Here is a 13,926-nt window from a genome sequence, read left to right as displayed (position 1 = left end):
AAGAGAACTTGGCTTATTGTGTGCCTGGTTTTTGTAGCGGTTCCCATGTGAGCTTCTTGGTGACCTTTAGTCCACAATGAGACACTGGCTCGGAATGCAGGGATCTTCTCATTTTCCTTTTTTCCCTGAAATTGTTCTAGCCCCCTCTGCCTGTGGCCAGCGTGGGCTGGTGGCACAGCCCGGCCGTGGGGCCGAGGGGGACTGGAGGGGCAGCACGTGCGTGAGGGCACCTGGCGAGGAGCGGGGTGGGACGGAGCAGGCAGGCTGGTGGGTGCAGCCACCCTGCTGTGCTGCACCCCTGGTGCTGGGGTTTGTCTGGGCACAGGTGTCTGTAAGCCTGCCCATTTCGGTTTTGAGGCACCAGCAGCCCTTAGAAGAGGAAGATTGCAGCTGCGGGCAGCAGCAACCACACAGCAAGCATCTGACATTTCAGTTTTGATTTTGCATTGGAGCTCTGTCAGATTAGCTGGATTGCTTCATCGCAGCTAATTAGGTCTGTGGTAAGATTTAGAAGGATAGTTGGATCATTCGCAAGCCTGTAATGACCTCTGTGGCCAAAGGAAAGGCAACAGGGGTCACACTGCAGGCTGGAGGGTGTCTGTGGTTTCTGCTAGCCAGGCTTGTGGGGAGATTTGGCTTCCCTGCACACGGCGTGGCACAAACATCTCGGTATGCTGGCTGGTGATTCCTGTGCATTTATGGGTCAAAAGCACCAGGATGTGGCTGGGTAGCCACAGCAGCAATGGGGTTTTGCCCTGAAATTGCAAGAATCATAGGATCACAGAATGGTTTGGGTTGGAAAGGACCTTTAAAAGCCATCTAGCCCAACGCCCTGCCATGAGCAGGGACACCTCCCACTAGCTCAGGCTGCTCACAGCCCTGTCCCTGCCCTTGGATGTGCCCAGGGTGGATGTGCCCATCCACCACCTCTCCGGGCAACCTGGGCCAGTGTCTCACCACCCTCATCAGAAAAAATGTCTTCTTTAGTTTAAAACTGTTCCCCTTTGTCCTATCGCTACAGGGCCTACTAAAAAGTCTGTCCCCATCTTTCTTATAAGCTCCCTTTAAGTACTGAAAGGCTGCAATAAGGTCTTTAGGCGTGGAAGCAACCGAAACTCAGTGAGCTGGGAAAAATCTCAAGGGGCTTAATTCAGCTCCCAGATCATCCTGTCCGGCCTCTTACAAGCCAGAAGTGCAGGGACAGACATGCCTTTGCGGATGCTGACCCCTGTGCCTCGTTACTGCTGGTGGGCATGTTGGAAGTGTTTAAAACGGGGTTTGAAAGGCTGAGTTGTGATTTTGTTGGGAACAAATCATGGCAGCTCCGGCTGTGTGAGGGCTCGCTGAGCCCCTCGGCGCCGGGGGCTGGTCGCTGGGTTTGGCAGGACGTGATGCCTCAGCTTCTTGTGTCACCGCTGCTCTGCGCTGCTCCACTGCGCGGCTCCACTCCACGGGCTTGGGTGACCGTGGCGATGCTCACAGTGTGGCAGTCATCCCTAAACAGAACGTCTCCTTCTACTGTTGTGAATACTTAATGTGAATTAACTAACATAAGCGATGATGAATTTCTTGAGTCTGCTTTTGATCACTTGTACAATCATGACTTTATTTTCTTTGGCTTCCCTAGATTGTCTCCAGCAAGAAAATAACAAGGACTCTCCTTCTGGGGAACGGCAAGCCAGCCGGGAAAGGGATGATAACGGTATGGTTACTCCTTTACATTACCTACTGAGTGTGTAAAGGCAGATGATAACCGAGGGGCAATGCAGGGCACTCACCTGGGTCCAGGAGACTGGGGTTTCTGTCATGAACATTTTCCCCTTTACCTCCCTGCTTTGGTCCTCCTGCCTGCTTTGGTCTGTTTGGAGGATATTTGGTGCAGGGACCACCTTGCCGAGTGTCTGCCTGGTCCCCAGCATGTGAACCTTCAGCCTCTGCTTCAGTCTTTGAAATCAGAAAAGCCCCAATCTGGAGAAGTACAGGATAAATCTACGCTGCTGCTGTTTGTTGTGTGCTACCACATGCCTGCTCAGCCCTCCCTGGAGCCGACGGAGGTGCGAGGGCTGGTTCCTTTGCTGGCTGATGGGTGGTTTTGTTTGTAGGAAGAGGATGGAGCTGTGCCGTAGCAATAACTCTCATAGCAACAGTCACTGCTCCTGATGCAGACCCCTTCAGGCAGTGGCCTTCCCGCTGTGGATCTCTTTGGTGATTTTTTTTTTTAAAAAAGAAAAGACTAAATTTAGGTGTGTTTCCCTCCTGCCACATCTCCCGTCCTTTTTGGCTCTCTTCTGTGTTACGGGTTTTGCGAGATGTGTAGCGGGGCAGCAAAAGTGTGGCAGAAAAGGCAAGCAAGGAGTTAAACTTCTGTCAGATTTGAAAGCACTGGAAAGGTTTAAAAGCCCAGGACCTGGCTGCTGCCAGGGCATCTCCACTGCTGTTTACTCTAGAGGCTGGGAAGATGCTGCCAGTTTTTCTCTCTTAATTGCTGCAGTTAGTCTTCAAATGCAAGAGGAAAAGCCGCAGTGAAGTTCATAAGCGGTGCCTGGAGCCATGTGCTGGCCCCAAGGAGTGGGCTCTCGCCACCCTGTCCCACATGTGACTGGGAAGGGCTGGATCAGATGAAAAGTTTCTAGTCAAGTTCAAAGGTTACACACTTTAAAAAAAAAGAAGGTCTGTCACTAATGTGTCATTCAAAATCAAAGGGTCTGAGACATCTGCTTAATTTTGTACCACTGATGAAATTTTTTGATCTGGGTAGGTTTTTGCCCTGGCTTGGACTGGGTGATGACACAGGGTTGTATGTGGTAGGCGCCTTTCCCTGCTGGTGGCATGGCACTGGAGCGTGGGCTGCGGGCACCACTGGAGGAGCAGGCTCCAGCTTTGGACTCACACCTATAAGACATGGAGTTTGGAGCCAAAGCCTGCCTTCCTCACCCCCATCCCCTTTGGATTTGCCTGAGTGTCCATTTTCTTAGCTGAGGTGCTGCAAGGATGGATGCAACAGAAGAACCTTGGCTGGGTCGACAGAGGTGCGGGGGGGGTGGGGTGGTGGTCCCTAGGTTTGAAGAGATGGGGAAAACTCCAAAGCAAGCCGCTGTGTTTGCAGAAATCAGTGCTGAGGTCTTGCTGCCTGCCTCTGCCGCGCACGGCGGTGGGAATGTCGTTCCTGGCCATGCTGGCCAAGAGAAGATGCCCCCAGCAGCCTACAGCAGTGTGCCACAAGGACATCCCTGGCGTGTCTGCACGGTCTGGCTTTTACGTAGCCTGCAGTGAGCCCTAAAATGCTGGACACCAACTGGACCTGCTTTCGTGGGGATCAGCCAAGTGCAAATTTCATTTTCTTCCCTACAGCTCCTCTTCCTCACGCTGATTTTGGTGACTGTATGCGCCCACCATGGACTAGACGGGAGAGAAAACTGATGCTGTGGCTTTGCAGCAGGGAACGTCTGGCTTCATGTCTATATGGAGCAGAGAGGAAAATGGGGTTTTGTGTGCGGTGAAAAGTTGTTCAGGAGCTGCGGCTCATCCCCTCACCCAGCTGCCCAGGCAGATTCAAAAGCTGCATCTCTGGCTCCTTGTTTCTGCAAACTCCCCAGCTTTCTTAAGTGCCAATAACCTGATTGCTCGTTCTGCAGAAAATTGTCCCTTGATTTCTGCAAGTTTTTCTAAAAGCCTTGCTGTAATTACGCCGTGTATCTCCAGTGAAGGACAGCCTCCTTGTGAGAGCCAGCAAACGGCTGTCCGCACCGTGCTCCCGGCTGTGCTGGTGCCGGCTCTCGCCTGGGAGGATGCGGGATGCTGCGGCTGGGGACAGCTCAGCCCACCCTGGGGAGCGGAGCAGGGAGAGGTGGGGAGCAGATGTTCGAGCAGGACACAGGCTTGAGGAAAAAAATACGAGTGATTCAGAAAATGGCTGGTAACAGAAATGAATAAATGTGGTTTTTTGTTACAAACATTCCCTTTCTTAAAATACCAAGAGACTCATTAGACCACGTTCCAGACAAAACTGGCCCACTGGTGGTTGGCAGCCAAAGCCCTTCTGGAGCTTATGTGAGTAAAGTCTCTTAAACTGAAGTAATCTGGGCTGCCCTTCTGCCTGCTGTAGCACCTCAGGAGCAATGGTGGAGTTTTCATCCTTGGGGCCATCTCGCCGGGTGACCCTGTGGAGACGTGGCTTGAGTCCTTGGTGCCACCGGCATCTCCCCCAAGGGGTGGGGCAATGGCTTTTTGCCATGCCCAGCCAGGGACATGGAGGATGAGGTGACACATCTTGCTGCCAAGGGGTTTTATGGCTCCTGCTTCCTTTTTGCTTGGTCCTTGGAGGCTTCTCAAGGTCCTGAATGAGCCCTGGTACAGAAGAGCCTCGTGAGACCAGCTCAGGCGTGACACCCAAGGAAGGGAACGAGTTTGTTACCAGAAGCTTCATTGTAGAGCTGATGGCACACAGACCCAGTCCCAGCAATGGGAGGGTCGGAGGGTGTCCCACCATGCGTGGCCCTGTGCTGGTTTAAAGCCATCGCTGCCTCGGTGCAGGGTAAACGGCAGAGCCCATCCGGAGGGAGGCCTGGGCTTTTTCCATCCTTCTCCATTCCCGAGAGGAGCGGAGAAGTAGGCTTTGATCCCAAATTGATCTGCAGACGTCAGTTTAACCCCTCAGCTGTGCAGTGCTGCGTGTGTTAGCTCATCCAGCCCTGGCCGGGCCGCAGGCTGTGTGGGAGCGGCGCGGGCATCCTCGGGGTGCGTGTCCTCAGGGCCTGGTCTCCCCTGGCGTGGGGTTGGCCTTCGGTTTGTGCTGGAAAGGAACGCAGCCTTCCCTTCTCTTTCAGATAGCTGCCCAGGAGCTGTCGGATAACAGGGTGATTACTCTGAGCATGGCCGGCAGAAAACTGGATAAAAAGGTGAGTGGGGCTGTGTCTGAAATGTTAAACCTCTGTCCTTCGTCGGCTGAGGGATCTAACGATGTCTCTGCTTTTGGGTATAGCAGTGGCAGAAAGTACCGCTGCTGGAGAAAGCGTTGGGGTGAGGCTGGAGGGGGTTGCATCCCGGCGGTGCCGCTGGCTGCCGGCTGCACCCGTGCCTCAGTTTCCCCGTGCCACAGTGTTGCTTTCTTCGCCACATGCGTTGAGGTGGAAGGATGACACGTGGCACAGGATCTGTGTACTAGCACGTCTCAAAGGTGGCCCATTTGCTGCTTCAGCAGCTGTGCTGTGGAGGTGTCTCCTGACGGAGCTGGCAGTTCTCCTGCCCCTGGAAGCCAGGCTTGTCACCTTCAGCGCCTCTGGAAAGGGAGTGAGCATCTCCTTGTGTACCACAGAGTAGGGCCCGTCTTTTCTGAGGCAGGAGTGCTGCCCGCACGGAGGCGGGTCATGTTTGGGTTTTGCTTCAGATGTGGTATGTAGGAAACCGTGAGCCTTTCTGAACAAAGCCATCTGACCTTATTTACCAGGCAGCCAGAGCTATTCGTCCTAAACCAGTGCTGTTGCTAAGCGATCAATGGGAATATTATTTTTTCCTTCTTCCTAGCCTCTCCAGAGCTTGCGTCGGCAGGATGGCCCCCAGTTTTTCAAACCAGCATAAAGCAAGCATCCCGGCAGAAGGGTCTTTGCTGGGGCACAAGATGTGGCTTGCCCAATCCCATTGCCCAAACCGAGTGATGCCTGGTTTATCCAAGTGTTTTTCCCACCTGTTGGGAATGGCTGCTTCCTCGCTCTCCTACTTATCCTGCCTAGTGCAAGGAGCCAGATGCCCCTGTTAAGAAGTCCCCAAATAACTCTATTTCATAAATGGGCTGGAAGATGTCCTTGAGCTGGTGGCTTCCTCTGAGATGGGGCCAGGGGCCACCCCCCTGCCTGTCAGTGAAGACGTCCCTAATGCAGCAGTTTTCTTCCAGCGCCCCAGGAGGCCTCTGCTGCCTTGCAAAGCAAGGGATGGGATTTCACAGCAGGCTCGGTGCCCGCCCTTTGTGCTTCGGGGTGGCTTTGCAGCTGTGGCCATTGTGAAGGGCAGGGCTAAGGACCTGGGACCTCCCTGCAGCGTGGGTGCCTTGGGCATACTCCCGCTTGTTGGATCGGCAGCATCAGTGGTGGCATCACTTGCTCCATGGGCAGAAGCTGCCTTTCTGATCTGGTCTGCGGGCAAGTTCCTCTGCCAGGTTATGCAAAAGTGACATCTTTTGATGTTCTTCAACTAAGATGTAACACCTGTGGGTCTGCAGCCCTTTGGACCCACAGTCAAGGTGTGGAAATTCAGCATCTACCTGGTTACACTGGCATAAAGACTGTGACTATTCCTGTTCTCTCTGGGTCTCCAGTTTATCGATGGGTGTCGGCAGAAAGCTCTGTCCTCGGTGACTGCCTGCTGTCACCAAGGGCTAACGAGGTTTCTTTGCCGATTCCCATGTCACAGTGCAGTGTTGCAGTGCTCAAAGTCCTGCTCATGGGCAAAGGATGTTCATGTCACTTCATGCACGTTAAAATGGGCTCTGAACAAGACATTGGACAAAACACAGTATTTTTAGGTCGTTATTGGTCATGGATGAAAAGCAACTGTGGGAGCTGTGTAAGACTCGTTTAAGCTTAGGAAACACAGCGGAGAGGTGGCTAAGCAAAACACCCATGGGAGTAGGGCTGCAGCCCTGGGGGAGTAAGGACCTCCTGCACCATGCGACACCTAGCTGGGGAGCACAGCCAGAGGCTCGGACATGGTGTGAAGGGATCAGATCTCACAGGATTCCGTGGTGGGGCTGTGGGATCATCTTGCTGCACACGCCGAGCCACAGCTGCGAGCATCCCGTACCAGCAGCTGTGCCACCAACCCAGCCTGGAGCCGTGCTCAGCCCCAGGCAGCTTCTCCTGCTGTGGCCACCCTGAGGCTGGGACCACTCTCAGGCTGCAGGCAGGTTCTCCTCCCCATCACACATCCATGGTTTCTCCACCTGCAGCTCGCTACCTTGCTTTAAATGCTGCAGCTGCAAAGCAGGAGCATGTCAGCAGGAGAGCCAGCCTGAGGCTCTTACACCTTATGTCAGATCAGCTCTTGGAAGAGTTCTTTTAAGAAAAAATATCTTGTAGAAGAGGAGGGGTTTTCAGCTGGGACCAGAGCCATGCGTGCCGTCCCTGCTGCAGGGATGGCAGCAGGGCGGCGATGCTTTGGCACAGCTCGGGGGGAGCGAGCGCTGGCAGCCAGGGTTGGTGCTGGAAGCTGTGGTTTGGGGTGCTGTGCCTGGTAGAAGTGCCACCTCCACCCTCCTTGTCCATGGTGTGTAGGGACCAGTTTGGATGATTTAGAATCTTGGACCAATTTGCAGGTCGGTCTGGTCTGCTGAGCTCCTTTGGTTGCTCAGTTTCCCTCTCCCGCCAGGCTTGCAGGGGTGAGACATTTGTGGTTTTCACATTTTAAAATAGCAGCCCACAATCCTGTGGCTTGGAGGCATCTCCCACCCTGCTTTGAATGGAGCAAGGCTGCCTGGACTTGCAAACTGGGCTGCTCTGCATGGGATGGCAGCAGGGATCCTTCAGAGCTCCCTGCTGTCATCTGAACTGGTGCCTCCACCAGCCCATGCTGGGCTGGCACTGGTGAGTCTGCGCTGTTTTGCAGGTTTGGCCAGCACAGGCGGGGTCAGGTACCCACCACTGGTTCTCTAATCCATCAGCGAAGCCTGCAAGTGCCAAGCCCCGGCCGTGGGTGAGCAGGATCATAGCTGTGCCATAATCCTAGCCCTGTGGAAAGAATGGCTTGGGTTCCTCTCCTGCAAACACGGGAAAAAGGGCAGAAGAAAAATAGCCTGGTCTCACCAATGAGTGCCCCTGCAAGCCTGTATGGTCTGCTCTTCTGGAAGAAGAATTTTGACTGAAGCAGGGTATAGTTTCTCCAAGCTGCAACATTTTGCAGCAATTTACTTTTCCAGCTGGCTTTGGAAACAGGTTTTGGATAGAAATGTTGCTGGGTTTTCTGCTGGGGCATCACTGGAGCCTGTGTCCATCCCAGCTACCACCTCCCAGGCTGGCTGTGGACAGGGGCTCCTGGCGCATCCATGCAGCCCTTTGCATCGCCACCTCATCACTTGGGAGCCCAAAAAGCTTCTGTTCAAACCCATAAGAAGTTCTTCCAGCTCTCTGCAGGACTCGGGCACCCACCTCCCTCTGGGAAGAAAACCGAGCTGAAACGGCTTGAGTTCTTAGTAGATCATCTGGAATATTTTGGGCTTGATTTCTTGTTAGCCACTTCTTAGCTTTTCAGAATGGGAAGTTCTGCTTGGAAATGCTGGAGTTCCCCGGTGTCAGTGCCTCCTCTCCTGGCTGCGGGTGTCCCGATGTAGCCCCCATGCCAATACCCAGCAGGGACGTGCACGCGTGTGTGCATATTTCTCATAAAGCAGCAGCCCTTTATCAGGGGAATATCTAAGGAGACGCTGGCAGAGAAGGCAGCACGCACTGACTCAGGGCTGCGTATCTTGGAGGGTGTTACATGATCTCTGTCAACACCAGGGCAGCTTGCTCCTTAAAGATTTCCTCTGCTTATGCCTTACCGCTATGTGTAGGAGGGTGTTTTTTTTCCTTTTTCCCCCAAGACACTCGTGCACTTCATAATTCTGTTTTTCCTTTGAAGCTCTGGATGTTTTTCCAAGCCCAAACGCAGCTGCCTCCCAGCTGGGGTTGTTTTCCGCGGCATCTGCGTCCGGAGAGCTCAGCGGGTGGTGGGCGCCCGCCGGCAGCTCCCAGGGGTGCGCCAGGGTGCCAGCCCACCCACCGCCTCAGTGCCGAAATGGTGGCAGGGTGCTGCCTGTGGGCGCTGCCTGTCTGTCAGCGTGCTTGAGCCGGTCTTGTGAAGACACGAGGGTGCCTGCCGGGTTGGTACTGCCGGGGAGAGGAGGTCTCCCTCGGACCGGCTGCCGCCGCTTGCAGAGCACCGGGTAACCCATCCTGTTCTTCTCCCCCAGGACCTGTTCGGAAAGTCAGACCCCTTCTTGGAGTTTTATAAACCAGGTGATGATGGAAAATGGATGCTGGTCCACAGAACGGAGGTGAGCATGACTCTAACCCAAGCTGCTGAGACACCACCATCCTTATATCAGGTCCTCTGGCCTTTGTGGCATTACCTCATACATCACCCATAAAGCAGGTGGGATCCAGGCTGCCTTCCCAGCGTCCAGCTGAGGCTGCTGGACTCCAATGGATGAAGGTTTACCGAGGCCAGCAAGGTCTTGGGATCTTTTCTGTACTACTCACTACTGTGTCTTCCAAGCAGAGAGGTAGATGGTCGTCTAAGCTGTGTTAACCTCTAGGCTCAGCCTGGGCATGGGCTGAGCCTTGGACCACACTACCTACACTTGAAGGAGCAGCAGGATGAGCTGTGACCTGGTGAGAGGTGGTGAGAGGTGGCCCAGGGAATGGTAGTGGGGAAAGGTTACAACGAGCTTTTGCCAGATCCTCAGCTAGCCTGGGAGGGTGCTCGGGCACCTCCAGCTGCAGTGAACCAGCACTCAGCCTCATGTCTAAGTGCCAGAGCCCTGGCCCAGGAGGCAGACACCAGGGTCCCAGGGGGTAGAGGCAGGGGAAGCAGACCCCTCCCTGTCCCTCATTTATATCTGCTGTGATATTTTGGTCTGAGCTCCCTTCTGATTGTTATCAAGCTGCTAAAGCCAGTGATATTATGGTTAAGAGGCACAGCATGGGCAGGGAGAAGCAGGCTGGCTTCTGCTTTAGTACTTTTAGTACTAATAAGTACTTTTCAACAGCTTGGTTTTTTCCTTCCTCAGAGCTTGTTTCAAGGCTTTTTTTTTTTTGGCACGTAGCTCCTGGCAGCTGGCAGGAGGAGGAGGGGGTGGTCGCTGCAGGAAGGGCTCACAGCAGTCTCTGTGTCAGAGGGCTCTGTCCACCCCATCTCACGCCCCTTTTCCCCATCCCCAACTCCCACCTCTCCCTTTCTTCTCTCCCCCACCCCAGCTTGGTTAAGGAGCCCATTGTCCCACCGCAGCAAATTGCTGTAACAACACGCATAGGAACTCACGTGGAAAGATGGGGTGGTTTTTATTTACATTGGTTTTTATTTACATTGTTTTTTTACCACTGCTGTGCAGCGTCCATGAGGATTCACTTCACTCGCACACCCGCACGCACAGGAGCACCAGGACATGTCTTAACACCCTGTGTCCTCTGGTACCGATATGGGCCGTCCTTTTATCCCCAGCTCTGCTGTTTGTTTGTCGGTGCCTTCCCGCACACATTTCCATGCATGTTTGATTCATACCAACCTTCATATTTCTCTTGTATTTCTGTGCAGCAGGCTGGGACCTTGTTTGGTGTTTCCTTCTGGTTTAGCGTGGGTAGCTGGGCTTTGACTCACTAAGACGTGTTTCCCAGGCGTGGGGATTTGGAGTGACCTCCAGCTCTTCCTCCTGGAAGAGGCGTGGGAATTGGGAATGGGGGTGTGCCCCAGCCTCACTGGGATCTCTGTAAGCAGGTCAGGTGTATGGCGAGCAGGTGTATATACTGATTTTTCCTCTGGGTTGCTGCCCAGTTCCTTCAGTGTCCTGTCTCGCTGGAGAAGGGTCTAGCCAGGTTTTCATCCAAGTGACAGGTGCTCCGGCAGCCTCCTCCTGCCCAGCCCCGAACGTACCCAGCTGCCCTCAGAGGAATCCCACACCAGGTGACCTTCTTTGTGTTTTGAGGCTGGATATGAAGAAATAAGAAAATTCCCCATTCTCGCAGTGCTGGGTGCGGAGCTCCCAGTCCGATGCTGGCATTTTCCGTGCCAGGGGTGGGTTAGCGCACCCATCGCAGCCCGCTGCATACGCCCAGTGTGACCGCGCAGCTGGGCGCCCTGCGGCGGAGATGCCGGATCCCTCCCCACCCACCCTGGGTGCCCAGGCAGCGTGCAGGCACCACCTCGGGGTGTTTACAAATCCTTGACTGAACTCTGCTGGCAGTGCCATGGTTTGCCCCTGCCTCATGCGAGAGCCTGTCTGTAAGGCGAGGTGCCTGTTCCAGGTCCCACGCAGCTGCCTGTGGGAGCATCACCCACCCGCCTCTTCCTCACTGGGCTGTTGCTGCTCCAGGTGCAGAGGTCCGAGGTCCTCCCTGCCAGATATCCCCTGTGTTTGTCTTGCAGAGAGAAGGGTCAGTCTGGTGCCCGTGTCTGACTTCCCTAATACTCACGTGACTCTCTCTTTTCGAGCACAACACCTCCATGAAAGAGGGTCCCCACCTGCCCTGCAGGCAGCTCTGACATACGCAGTGCGTGCCTGGAGCCCGCTAGCGTTTGCTTGGGTTTCCTCCAAGCAATTACGTTCTCTCAGGAAATGTCAAAACCCATCAGTTAATATTTCTCCAGCTCAGGCAGCAGATGTTACCCATGAGGTGAGAGCTGGATGTGTCCTGGGCTGTTTGGCCCTCCCGGCTGATTGCAGCATCCCACTGCTCCACCTTCTCAGTGGTCAGAGCCCAGCTGGGTGTTGGCTGCTCTGGGGTGCTGGCGGGGAGTAAGTAATGAGTAGGGGGTAAGCAGTGGGATGCAGAGGGCACTGATAGTAGCGGCTGGCCTTGAGCTGGTGGGGTGAGTGGTTGCACCCGTGTCCTGGGCATGTTTGTGCCCAGGCTGCCCACTCTGCTGCAGCTGTTTTCTCAAGCAGGTTTGTTTAATTGCCCTGGAGGCGGGTAACTCGCCCAAGGTAATGGCTGTGTCTGACTTAAGGAGGCAGAAGAGGGCTGGGATGGGACTTTCTGCAGCTTGCCTGCCCTGCCCCCCTGAGGACCTGGTGAAGGGTCCCTCTGGGGGCCATGTCCCCACTTTGTGCCAATCTCCCCCTGCAGATGTGCCCATTGTAATGGCATCCCTCCGTTCCCATCCCACAGGTGATCAAGTACACACTGGACCCCGTCTGGAAGCCTTTCACTGTGCCTTTGGTGTCACTGTGTGATGGAGATGTGGAGAAGCAGATAAAGGTAACGGGAGACTCTTGGGCTCATATCATGGTGGTCAGCCTCTGGGACTGATCATTAGACATCTAAAACCCTGTGGCTGGTTTATGCAAAAAAACAGCCAAAGAAACCAAAGCAGAAGCACTCCCAAAAGAAAAAAAGACTTGTTTGGGGTCTCTGACAGGAGAGGTTGGGAACTCCAGTGTGTCTCCTCACAGGAGATAGTTACTGCATCTGAGGCTGGTTTGTGTCCCTTCCACCCCAGGTGATGTGTTACGACTACGACAGTGATGGGGGACACGACTTCATCGGGGAGTTTCAGACCTCAGTGGCCAGGATGTGTGAAGCCCAAGATGCCTCTCCAGTAAGTGCTGACGTGCTTCCAGGGAGGAATGAGGGAGGGGCTTCTCAGGGCTGGTGGTGGATTTTGGTGCTTGCACTGAGACCCTCAGCCTGTGCTGAGAAGCCACGGCCAGCCTCCTTTCTCCTTCCACCTGCACCATGAGTGACCCAGGCCATGGCTGTAGCTAAAGCATCTGAGCTAGGGAGAGGCTAAGGCAGCCTTGGCTGAAAGGGGGGTCTGTTGAGATGCCTGCAGCAGCACCTGTGATTCAGGGATGTCCTGGGTTTGGGGGAGCAGAAGGGGAGCCATGACATGCTGCTGGGGCTGTGTCTGCCACAGGGCAGCCTGGTTCCCAGGAATGCCAGCTCCCGTGAAACTCCACACCGGTTTTGTGGCCAAAAGTGTCCCCGTCTTCCCCCCGAAGTGCTGGCCAAAGCCTTGGCAGATGCCACCTGATTGAAGACATGTCGTGAAGACTCCTGGATAAGGAGCGCCTTGCACCGCTGTCATCACTAGGATTACAAAACTGAGAGGAGGTCTTGGCCAAGACGTGAGGGTGTGTGAAGTGCCACGCGTGCTGCAATGGGAAGTTTCCTGGCTGGGGAAACTGAGGCCAAAAGGCACGAGGTGTCCTGTCTAGGACTGCGCAAGCTGATGGTGCTAGAGGCAGGCGCTGAGCCCGTTTTTCCACTGGATTGGCAACCTACAGCCTAGGAATAAAATCTTCTCTCCTTCAGACCTTGGTTATGCCAGTTAGAAGAGAGTAAAGCTCGCCTCGTTGCGTGGCTGTGCTGATGTGCCCCTGCGTGTAACGTGGGTCTGCCGGGGGACGGGCGCCCTCCGCCTCTCCCCCTTGCTTGGCTTGTCACGAGAGGTCAGGCACCCACTGTTGCTGGTAAAGCTGGTCCCCAGCTGGCACCCCTCTCTGAGCGGCGTGGCTGTGTGCTCCGGGCAGAGGCAGGTGGCTCCAAAAGCAAGCAGCCACTGATGGCCACCGCTGCGCATCACCCCTCAGCATCCCTTCTCCCTGGGGTGGCTCCTTGTGACCTGTCCCATCCTTTTGCGTGGCTGTGCTGGTGAGGGTAGATACAGAAGCAGGGGCAGAGATGCTCTTGCTGTAGGCCAGGCCCCACGTGCTGCAGGCTGGGAGCAGCACTGTCCAGCCGCAGCCTGGCCGAGGTGGGGGGCAAGGCTCGTGGGCACCTGTGGGACCATCACCTACTGGTCCGAGCAGGGTGTGGGGAGAGGGGCACAGAAGCCCCCCACCACATGGGACCCATGTGGGAGCTGCCTTCTGGCAGGTCTGGGCTGGACCATCTGCCTGGGTTTATTCAGAGTTAGGGGATTTTGTCCATAGGTCAGTGTTGTGACATTGACGCAATCAATGTTCACATCCAGGAAACATAAGGATTTTAGTATTTAAAATTTTCCCATTTTTCTGCAGCTGTAAGAACAGACACAACTTTCTCTCCTGCCCTGCCCAGCCGTGCCCCCTACCTCAGACAAACCTACACGTAAACTTTCTTCTTTGACAAGAGTTTTAATTCAGTTTTAGATTAAAAAACCGATTGAAATACTGCAGTGATTTTCTGAATATTCAAAAGGCATGGTGTTTTCCCAGAGCTTGTGAGGAAAGGTGGTGGCCTGCCCTAACTAGTCATGTCT

General features: G+C 54.6%; 1 protein-coding gene across 6 annotated transcripts in view; it reads left to right on the top strand.

Moving 5' to 3' along the window:
* The window catches only part of CPNE2 (copine 2), a 57,348-nt gene that overhangs the window by 23,472 nt on the left and 19,950 nt on the right, over positions 1–13,926 (top strand). For 2 of the 6 annotated variants that reach the window (XM_055726467.1, XM_055726466.1), the window contains exons 4-9: positions 1,628–1,702; positions 1,869–2,054; positions 4,827–4,898; positions 8,939–9,022; positions 11,853–11,942; positions 12,184–12,282. In XM_055726467.1, the coding sequence (XP_055582442.1) occupies positions 1,628–1,702; positions 1,869–2,054; positions 4,827–4,898; positions 8,939–9,022; positions 11,853–11,942; positions 12,184–12,282 (606 nt within the window). The remainder of the gene's footprint in view (positions 1–1,627; positions 1,703–1,868; positions 2,055–4,826; positions 4,899–8,938; positions 9,023–11,852; positions 11,943–12,183; positions 12,283–13,926) is intronic. The other 4 variants (XM_055726470.1, XM_005446807.3, XM_055726469.1 and 1 more) reach the window with 3 other exon arrangements.

This window comes from Falco cherrug, chromosome 14 (assembly GCF_023634085.1).
Source record: "Falco cherrug isolate bFalChe1 chromosome 14, bFalChe1.pri, whole genome shotgun sequence".
NCBI lineage: Eukaryota > Metazoa > Chordata > Aves > Falconiformes > Falconidae > Falco > Falco cherrug.
This window is presented reverse-complemented; position numbering and strand designations above follow the sequence as displayed.